General features: G+C 41.9%; 1 protein-coding gene across 1 annotated transcript in view; it reads right to left on the bottom strand.

Annotated features, from left to right (window-relative positions):
• The window catches only part of Hhla1 (HERV-H LTR-associating 1), a 36,769-nt gene extending 34,508 nt beyond the window's left edge, over positions 1 to 2,261 (bottom strand). The window contains exons 1-2 of the mRNA XM_052747421.1: positions 2,124 to 2,261; positions 1,055 to 1,114 (exon numbers count right to left, since the gene is read on the bottom strand). Of these exons, the coding sequence (XP_052603381.1) occupies positions 1,055 to 1,114; positions 2,124 to 2,202 (139 nt within the window). The 5' untranslated portion in view covers positions 2,203 to 2,261. The remainder of the gene's footprint in view (positions 1 to 1,054; positions 1,115 to 2,123) is intronic.
• Positions 2,262 to 11,077: the final 8,816 nt, after the last annotated feature.

An 11,077-nucleotide genomic window follows, 5' to 3' on the forward strand; every position in this document is an offset into this window, starting at 1 on the left:
TGTATTTTCACATATACACACCCTTCTCCTAACTCCTTCCAGATCCACCCCCCACTCCTCTGTTAGGTAGCAGTCTCCTCCTAGATTAAAGCATTCCATCCCACAGACAAGTTCATTAAGACAGGAAGTAAACAACTCAAAATAGCTTTAGGAAGTCCCTTTCACTGACCAGATTCACTAGGCTCTTCCCTTTCCAAGAGCATATAAACAGTAAAGACTACTGAGGGTCATTTTCAGGCAAGCCCACCTCACTGGCAGAAGCAGAGATCAACTGAACCGCCTGAAAGAAACAAAGACCAGACAGCACCTAGTATGTTATCACCTTTATTCTTTCTGGTTTCTTTTCGTGTTGGAATTGTTCTCAATTAAAAGGGAGAAAGTTGGAGGCTCAAACAGAGTGACTGTTTGTGAAAAATTATCACACTCATATGCAATATATTGGTACAGCTGATGGCTTCGGAGAAAGAGAAGTGGTTTCTTGTGGAAACATTTTAAATATCTGCACATGTTGTACCATTTGCCTTTTGAAGCACTGGATTCTCTCCTTAAAAGTAAAAATTAGAGGAGATGGGAATGGGGAGTGGGCTGGGGGGAGGGCAGGGGGGGGCGGGGGGAGGGAGGACAGGGGAATCCGTGGCTGATATGTAAAATTAAATTAAATTATAAAATAAAAAATTTTAAAAAATTAAAAAGAAAAAGAAAATAAAGAGAACCTTCCATCCTCCATAGAAGTCCGAATGAGTATTGATCAAGCTATCCTGTTTATTTTTTAAATTCGGACTGGATGTGCATCTCTGGCTGCTCTATGGGGTGTTTTACAAGGCACTTTTCACAGGTAAGCCAATTTCACACCATGCAAACCAGGAAAGGTAAAGGTGAGTGAACTATTTCAAAGGTGATTATGGCAAACAGCAATGCTTCCATTATAACATCTCGTCCTCTGGTGAAATACCACAATCTGCATGATTTAGTAGGATCCCCAGAAGAGAAGACCCAGAGAGTTCTGGAATCTGCTAGAGCTGAGTGAGCTGGGGAGGCACAACGACCCATTTACCTGTTGTAGGTAGGAGGGCCATTCCCTTCTCTTTCTTGCCTTCACCTTTGAGAGCAGACACTAAAATTAAAAAGGAAGAAAAGGTTGCACCAGAGAAGTGACAATCAGACAGACATCAGACATGATTCAGTCGGAGTGACCTGTTTTCCCGTGTGAGGGAACTGCCATCTAGAGTTGTGGCATGGTTTCTTTAAAATCCCCCATCTGTTTTGTTCATTTCTTCATTACTCATCACATATTTCCCGAAAACAAATACGATTGAGCCTGTTACTCAGCATCAGAATCTGATAGCTATTGTGTATATTAGGGAGGCCAATATGAAAGAAGGGAATTCAACAGCATAAAGGGCAATAATTACAAATAGTGCTTTGATGGAAATGTGGATATAGTTGACAGGGAGCCTGATCACAACTCAGCAACATGGAAGTCTTCCCTGGGAGGGTATGGTGAACTGAGATATGAGGATGAACGGTATCTGGGTAGGACCTAAGTGGCTGAGGGCTGTTCTACATGCAGATAATAGCATGTGCCCCAGTCCTACATTACCTGTGAGCATCTCTCTAAAGAGCTGGCTGAAGGTCATGGTGTTGGAGCATTAAAAAAAAAGGAGGTGGGCATTTATGGGAGCTGGGGAAGATGAAGTGAGCAAGGTCACGTGGAGCACATAAAGTACTTGGAATGCTATTCAAACAAAAAGAAAACATCACCGAATCTTTTGTGGGGAATAAGGGTGGGGATCATGGAGGAATACAATCAAGTGATGTCATCACCTAAATACACAGATCACGTGGGCTGACAAGTGGAGAATGGAACAATAGGAGAATTAGTGAGCTAATTCAGAATGCTTCCCTGGTGGGAGAGCCAACAAAGGATGGTGATGTGAATAGGGTGGTAGAGGGCAGAGCTTTCTGTGACACTTGCAAGGTCAGGGGGAAAAATACACACCATGATTGCCATTTTGACCAAAGCACTTAAGATTCTGCATTGAAATATTGCTGCTGGGATTCTTAAAGCACCATAATATCCTCCTCTAATACACAGAACAGACACTAGGAAGTGAACAGCCCACCTGTATTCCAGAGAGAGAGGATACAGGCAAAACCCATGCACAGCCTCACTGGAGGACCACGTAGCCAGATGCTCAGCATGCTGGGAGGCTTTGTCCACCTGGTAGCAAAACATCAAGCACTTAGAGGAAGCCAGGCTTGCTTGTTAAGCACCCTGATGTAGAATATGCGCTGTAAGCAGTGGCAGTGCTGGGGAAGTTATTAGTATAGAATCTCATCAGGAAAGGTTTAGGTTGTGTTGAGATAACAAATGGACACCATGATTTCTTTAGCTTAATTTTGAAACAAAGTTCATTTTTTGTTAACCTCCATATTTGATTATGAACAGTAGGAGAGGGAGCTCTGGCCCACAAAGTTACTGAAGAACCTTAATTAGTGGACTCTCTACCATCTTGTAGCTTTCTACTTGGTAACCTGTTAGCTGTGGACTTCTTAGCTGTGGTAGTAGTAGTAGGGGATAGCTGGTGGGTTAGGTACCACCCTTTGTGTGCTTTGGCAAAAAGTGACATGTTTAATTTTAGTTAGAATCTGTGTCTAAGTCATGCACCTACTCTGTGCAACTACAGGGCATCTGGTAATATGGGGGAGGTTTGCATGCACATTCTAGGGGCAGTCATATTTCTGGGATGAGAAATAGCCTCTAAAACATTACTGTTAATGTTATTATTTATATTAAGTGCTATAATTATGGACATAGGTGACTATTACAACTTGCCCAACTCTGTGGCATCTGTGATAGCTGTCTAGGAGAGTTTATTCTGTAGCATGAAAGCTAATGAAGAAAATAATAGACCAATAATAATGATAAAAATATATTGAGCACTTTCTGTGGGCCACATACCACACAGAACACTGATGTGTATTTTCTCTCAGTGAAGCCAGAACTGATCAGCATTCCCTCCAGCTTAGGGGCATGAGAATGATGGGTAGGCAATGAAAATATGGTGAACTAAGGTAAGGATTCTTTCCTCCAGGACCTAGATCACGATGGCAATACTACTGTGCCTTGATGACCTTTGTATATAAGATGAAGAGTTCAAAGTTCATTCTGAAGATTACATAGAGTACATAGGATCAAAAAATCCAGCTCCTAGGGCTAGAATGCGTACCTAAGGATCTTAACTCTTTCTTATCCCATTACATTTTGCTCTTTGCCCTCTCTCCTTCCTCTTCTGCATTAGCACAACTGCAGAGCCACCAAGATGATGAGCAAATACAAGCTTACATCAGGAAAAGTCACTGTCTGTATTTATACAACAGCTGCACACATTCTGTTGATCACTGATCATCATGTCAACAATGTCTTTCTACTAAAAGTAAATGTGTTAATCTTTATTACTTTAAGACCACAATTGCTGCTGATTTTGCTCATGGAGGAAAAAGTTAATTTTCCTTTAGTTTAGGTTTCCATTAATCTCCATTGCTGAATCAATTCTATGTTAGGAGGAAGGTGAGCAGAATTATTAACAAATGAAAACTGAGGAAGTACAGTTAAATTGAGTTTGAGACAATGAATATTATTTTAGTGTTTCTCATTCAGTACTAGAGACAAGCCTGATTTGGAGAGGCAGAGGGTTCTTGAAAGAATTTCACACTTTACACATTAGATGGGCTGGACTTGAACTCATGGCAGCACTGATCACTTCTGCCTTCTCTAGCCTTCCTTTTGCACACCTGGGCTACTGTGGTACAATTTAGGGTATCAGGTAGGGAACATGTGTCTAAGTCAGATGCACTCTATTTGACTCCTGAGTTGAGCTTTGTAACCTGGATCTAACTGGACCTTCCCTCAACCCAAAGAAACTAATAAGACTTATGGCACAGTTGTTTGAAAGCATGGAGTCTAGAGTTAAACTTTCTGAATTTATTCCCTGGTTCTGCTATTTTTTTTTTTTAGCTGTCTAGGTTATTAAAAGTGTTTGTACCTCAGTTTCTTCCCTCACGGCTATGATGGCTCTCAAAACATGTTCTTTGTGTATAATTCAGTAGACAACATCTTGCAGAGCTAGAGCTACCTGACCATTCAAGCAAAGGTGTGATGCTCAAGAACATTGGCACTCCATTAAGCAAATGATTTTCTTCATGGGACAGACTTATAGTTTTCAAGGCCCCATCTTATAAATAAAATCTGTATCAGCTATCAAATATTTTGCTCAAAAACTAAGTTATCATTATTCCTTCCATTCCCCATGGCTATTATTATAATAGCTACAAACCACTGCTCCTTCAGTGAAACTTGCAAAGATGCAAAACAGTAATGTTAATGAGAACAGTAAAGTCCTGAGGGATTAAGCCACCTGGAGACCTGGCACTTTGGCACATGAATTATTTTGAGCTGAAAGCTACTGAGAATTGACAGATGCAGGAAGTAATCTTTTCAGAGATTCCTTTATCTGACAGAATGCACCCATTTCCAATAAACGAATTCTGCCATAAACCCCATGTCTAGGAGGCCTTTTATAGCCATGAGTATTGGCAATAAGTTGAGCCTGCACAAGCAGCTCTCCTTAAAGTAAACCTTATCTTCAGTTTGTTTCCCCATGCACTTACCTTCCCATTGTGCACCACATCTATAAGCTCATATGACCGTTTCTTTGAAAATTTTAATTATCTCTTCACCACTTTGTTGACCTCTCACTAAAGCAGTATGTGAGTCTCTGGACCTAGTTGCCTCTTTGGGATTTTTATTTCATTTCTGTGAGGATTGACATAAGCATATAGAGTACTCCACTTCACTTAACCTAATTTTTGTTAGGTTATAGGTTATTTGTTAGCCAATTTGCATGGCCTCAGGCATTGATGCTATGAGGTAGAGGCAATAAGACTTCTTTATTGGTTGGTAGGCTGTTCTCCATGTACTGAACCTTCATGTTTGGACACAATATCTGGGTATTATTTTCTGTGCCTATCATATTAGACAGGTAATACCTTTTATATAATATAAAGATCAAGAGATCAGAGGTAGACCCTTAGCTCATGGCCACATGGCTTCTAAAAGGAGGGCTGAGTGTGATGGCTCATGTCTATAAACCAGCCTTCGGTGGTTAAGACAGGAGGATCATTGTAAGTTCAGAACCAGCCTAGGCTACAAAGCAAGTTTCAGACCAGCATGAAATACAGTGTGAGACCCCATTTCAAACAAATAAAAAATCAAGCTCCAAACAAATCAAACCCAACCCAACCAAACACAACACTAAATAAGAGAATTGGAGATTCATTCCTACCTGCAAAATACTGCCTTAGAAAACCAGGGAAAGGGTTTGATGCTGAAAAACAAAGTTGATGACTTCCAGGCATTTTAATTGGATAGAGGGGTTAGAAACCCAGAAACTCCCCAAGAGACATATAAAAAGGGGGTTATTAAAGCAGTTAAAAAGGTTAGTAAGACAGATAAAAAGGTTATTGAGTCAAGATCTGCCAAGAGTCTCATAATGTTAACTCGCAATACATCCATGTTTTATCAACAATAGCCCCGGTGTTGGTGGTATGAGCAGTAAGAACTAAACTCCCAGAGTCTTAGTAATCAATGTATTGTTTCCAGTTAACAAGTATTACAAATGACCAACGTTTAGTTTGAACTGACAAACAAGTCTATCTTTCCCACTGCACTGTGAAGGGGTGAAGATGCCCCTTTACTGCTGAAATCACTGGAAAAAAAAACTCAGAGAGATGAACAGGCATGAGCAGCCACAATGACTGTGAGATATCTACATTTCCATGGTCATTTGCTCATCTGATTTCTAGCTCAGCACCTGCTCCCTCTTCTGGGAGAGGAAGTGGAAACTGAGTAAATTGTTCAAGGCCATTAAGATGGTGATAAGATTGTTCTACAGCCCTTAGAGAAACTCAAACAGGCGAGGGGCTGTCTTTTCAAAGATCTAATGAAGAGCAAGAAGTGGACAGTCTCTGGCCAGGATGGTCACATAGCATGATCCACTTGTCCTCAAAGCCACCCTCCCATTAGTTGCTATTATCCTTATTCTGGAGTTTGAAGAAATATTCAGTAGCCATTTCAAGGCATGTGACCAGAAAGTTAGGAGGTGTGTGTTTGCTGTCCGAGTCCATGATGTATTTGAGTTTGACTTGAAACAGAAAGTTAAACTTGGCAGCAGCTACCTTGCTGTTAAACACATCTTAGGGCATTCTTTCCTTATCGTTTCAGTTTCTTGAATTGAAGACCACGTTTTCCTTATCTCAGAAGTGAGGACAATCTACCCCCTCACTGGCTCTGGAATGCTTTAAGATCCTAATCGATACCACAAAGGAAATGGGAAGCAGCAGATTGTGATCAAAGTACAGAGACTTCGCTCAACACGGTGGAGATATGGCAGAAAGGGTTCTCCTATCGCTCAGCCTCCAGGAGCCAGAACACAGGAATTACAGCATTCCTTAGCTGGCCTCAAGCTTTCGGGGTGAGGAGACCAAAGGCAGCTTAAAATATCTATAGTATATAACTCACCAGTCTCCTGAGCAGGATGAATGACTTCAAAGAACTTAGACAGCCAAGAAGATTAGTAGTGAGTGAGGCCAGAGCGGTGAGATTTATGAGTTCTTAGTGACAGATACAGGGTGGTGGGGATGGGGGAGGGCTTCATAACTCTGTTTTAAATCCTCGGGGGAAAAAAAGGAATAATAATCCTCCCCAAAACTCTGGGCAGTGAAAGAGGATCATCTCCATCAGAGAAAAAATGCTTGTGTGATAAGCTGAATAGAATCCGTGAGCTGGATGACAAAGCACCGATTCAGCCTGGGATGGGAAAATTTTCCTGACAGCAATTACCATGTGGTGGGGGATAGCACAGAAGGAAGCAGGTGATGAGTCGCTCTTCCTGTCCTGGAAGTCTTTGGGCTCAACATCACCTGGCACACAGCCAGCTGGAGTCTTCTGAAGAATTGGCCAGGCTAAGGTCAAGGTTGGCAGGCACCTAGAGCAGGAGCATCAAGCCAGCCAACTGCCCATGTGCACAGGACTTCTGAATTCAGGAAAGATGTCAAGTTTTAAAGAGTTTGTGGGAAAAAATCAAGAGTATTTTGTTGACATAGAAACTACATAGACAAATTTCAGGACTGATGGCTGCTGCGTGAGATAAAAAACAAAACAACAAACAAACAAATAAACAAAAAAACCCACTAGATGAAGTGTATTTCCTTAGACCCAGAACTGTCACAGTAAGCAAGCTAGGGTCCAGGTCTACAGGCCTGCATGTTTCTATTTGGGAAGATTGTTGATTCCCTCAAAGCAAAGTGGTTGATCTACAGAATAGGGATCACAATAGTGGCTACTGTGTGGGATTGCTGTATGGACATAAGGGTCACACAAATCCTCACTGTGACAAGTGTTTATTAGAAATTACCCACTGACAGCTTAGGAATCTGCATTTCTGATCTTTTGGTTGTTTCCTGTAAAATACAGCTACTGTGCTCATGATAACAGTCCCAGGGGAGGCAGCAAGAACGAAAGTCACAGCCCTGGTCCCACTTCTGTGTCTCCATAGCTGTGTGGCTTTGGGTAAGCCACTTAACCTCTAACCCCCATTTTCTTCACACTTGCAAATGCATTGATTATTCCCCAAGGTAGTTTAAGTCTCTCTAAACTAGATAACTCATATAATAGATGTAAAGCAGAACCATTATACTGACTCCTAGTATCCTGAGATGATCTACTCACTTCAGTGGAACACACATCCAAGATCTTATCTCTGAGCACCATCTCTGGTCCTTCATTTCCTTCCTCTCAAGCCTGGACTCCATGTACCATGTGAGCATCATATCCTAACACCTCCACCATCATCATCTCTTTCCTGATTCCTTGGATACAGTCTCACTGTGAATGCATTTCATTGTTACTTGGCACCCGAGTTTTATCTAACCTATCTAAGCACTTGTTGTGAACTCCAGGTTGAATTGACACTAGGTCAGTGCTTCTCAACCTGTGGGTCATGACCTCTGTGGGTGGGGGGGGTCACATACCAGATATCCTGAATTTCAGATATTTACATTAGGGTTCACAACAGTGGCAAAATTACAGTTATGAAGTAGCAATGAAATAATTTTGTGGTTGGGGGTCACCACAACACGAGGAACTGTGTTAAAGGGTCTCAGCATTAGGAAGGTTGAGAACCAGATGCTCCAGGCTGTTAGCGGTCTGTTTATCTGACTCAGCATGGGTTTTGATGTCTTGCTGTAGAAGCATCATGTGGCGTCAGTAAGTGCTGCTCCTGGGCTTGGTACTGAACATTTAGGTATCAAGGCTCTCACTTCAGCTTTCCTAAATTCTGAAGAAAAATAGGAATTAGCAAAGGAAAGTTGATTTATTTGCAGTTTGGCCAAACCAGGGGGAGGGAAAAGTCTATTTTCCTTTCCATTGGGTCTGTGAACATCTCGCAATGTATAGAAAACCAGGAAACAGGTCAGACATGTAAATTTAGCTGAGACATTTTGATCCTTTCCTATGGGGAGGTAAGGTTTCAGGCCCGGCAGAATTCTCTCTCTCTAAGTCCATTCCTTTAATTATTAAATCTTCCTTTAATTATTGAAGTTAAATAGGTGAAGGGTAGAAGGTTGTGTGTCTTTCTCTCTGGAGGACAGCTTAAGTTCCAGCTCCTGCATACCCATTAAACACAACTCGCAGGCGAAATAAAGGTGAGAGTATGATGGTTGAGGTGAGGGGCAGAAGTGTCTTCAGAATTCTGCCTTTCACAGGGACTTCAGTGGGGGATCATTGTGACTGTGGTTCAACACCCCAAATGACAGCTAAATCTAACATCTAATGCTTGCTGTTCTACGAACAAACAAACCCAACAAGTAGAGAAGAACTGATAAAAAGAAATATATTTATTTACAATTTTGGTGAGAACTAGGGAGAGAAAAAATTCTCAGGTTCCTTCTACTTTTCCTATACAAAGGGCTGCAGTTTATAGAAAAGATTAAACAGAAGCCAGGAGATTATACATATACATATACATATACATATACATATACATATACATATACATATACACATTTTTTTTTTCCGCTGTGAGACAAGTTACCAGAATCTTTCTCTGGCAGTTCCTGCTTGGCTGCCAGGACTTCAGGTTGTGGTCACCTCAACATGGGATTTCCTAGGGAAAATTTCATTGTGTGTGTGTGTGTGTGTGTGTGTGTGTGTGTGTGTGTGTGTGTGTGACATGTTTAACTGTGTCTTTAACTATCACTCTCCACTTTGTTTTTGAGATACAGTCTTTCACTGAACCTGGAGTTCACAGTTTCAGGGAGCCCCAATGACCCACTCATCTCTTCCCCAGATCTAGGGTTACAGATGTGTATGGCCATGCCTACATTTTATGTGGGTTCTCGGGGTCTGAAATAAAAAATCTTCATTCTTGCTCAGTAAGCACTTTATCTACTGAGCCATCTCCCCAGCCCTAATGCATATATATATATATATATATATATATATATATATATATATATCAACCAAAATGCTGTTTCCCCTCTTTCCTCTCCTCCCAGTCCCTCCCCCAACCTTCCCTCCCCAACCCCCACCCCCCACCCTGTCATCCACTCCTCCTTCATTTCTATTCAGAGGAGGCCAGGGCTCCCATGGACAACATCTGCCAAAAGTTGAAGGTGAGGCAAGCCAACAGGAGAAAAAAAAGTTCCCAAACCAGCAAAAGAGTCAGAGACAGCCCCTGCTCCCACTGTTAGGAGTCCCATATGAGTACCAAGCTACACAACTGTAACATACATGCAGAGTGCCTTGGTCAGTCCCATGCAGGCTCCCTGGTTGTCATTTCAGTCTCTGTGAGCCCCTATGAGCCCAGGTTACTTGTTTCTGTAGGTTTTCTTGTGGTATCCTCGACAGCTCTGGATTCTACAATCCTTCCTCTGCCTCTTCTGCAGGATTTTACAAGGTCCACCTAATATTTGGCTGTGGGTCTGCATCTGTTTCCATCAGTTGGAAAGCTGATGATGAAGCCTCTCTGATGACAGCTGGGCTAGGCACCAATCTATGAGTTTAGCAGAACAGAACATCATCAAGAATCATTTCATTAATTTTTTTTTGGCCAGTTGTGTTCTATCCTAAGTCTCTGGGCTATCCAGCCTCTGGGTCCAGGCCCTCCTAGTGGTATGAGGGGTGGGGTCCCTCTTGTGGCATGGATCTCAAGCTGGACTAGTCACTGTTTGGCCATTCATACAATTTTTGGCAGGATAAATTAAAGGTTATGTGTCTGAGTTGGTGTCCCAATCCCTCTACTGGAAGTCTTGCCTGGTTACAGGAAATGACCAATTCAGTCTCCATATCTCCCATTGCTAGGAGTCGTAGCTAGGGTCACCTTCATAGATTCCTGAGAATTTCAATTGCACTAGATTTCTAGCTTGTCCCCAAGATGGCCCCCAATTCCAGTTCTTTTTCCCAGTACTCTCTCCCTCCATCTTCCCCCTACCTGATCCCTTCTGTTCCTGAACCCCCATCCCCTCCTCCACCTTCAATGTCTATTCTATTTCCCTTTTCCAGGAGTTCTACTGTCCCCCCTTGAGCTCTCCTTGTTACTTAACTTCTCTGGGTCTGTGGATTGTAGAATGGTTATCCTGTATTTTATAGCTAATATCCACTTATAAGTGAATACATACCATGTTTGTCTTTCTGGGTCTGGGTTACTTGACTCCGGATGATTATTTTTTTCTAGTTCCGTCCATTTGCTTCTAAATTTCACGATGTCATTGTTTTTAATAGTGGAGTAATACTTTGTTGCATAAATGTACCACAATTTCTTTATCCATTCTTTGGTTGAGGGACATCTAGGTTGTTTCCAGTTTCTGGCTATTACAAATAAAGCTGCTATGAACATAGTTGACCAAGTGTCCTTGTGGTATGGTGGAGCATCCTTTGGGTAGATGCCCAGGAGTGATATAACTGTGTCTTGAGGTAGATCAATTCCCAAATTTTATGAGGCACCATGATATTCATTTC

Source organism: Peromyscus californicus, unplaced genomic scaffold (assembly GCF_007827085.1).
Source record: "Peromyscus californicus insignis strain IS unplaced genomic scaffold, ASM782708v3 Scaffold_20__1_contigs__length_68692818, whole genome shotgun sequence".
Taxonomy (NCBI): Eukaryota; Metazoa; Chordata; class Mammalia; order Rodentia; family Cricetidae; genus Peromyscus; species Peromyscus californicus.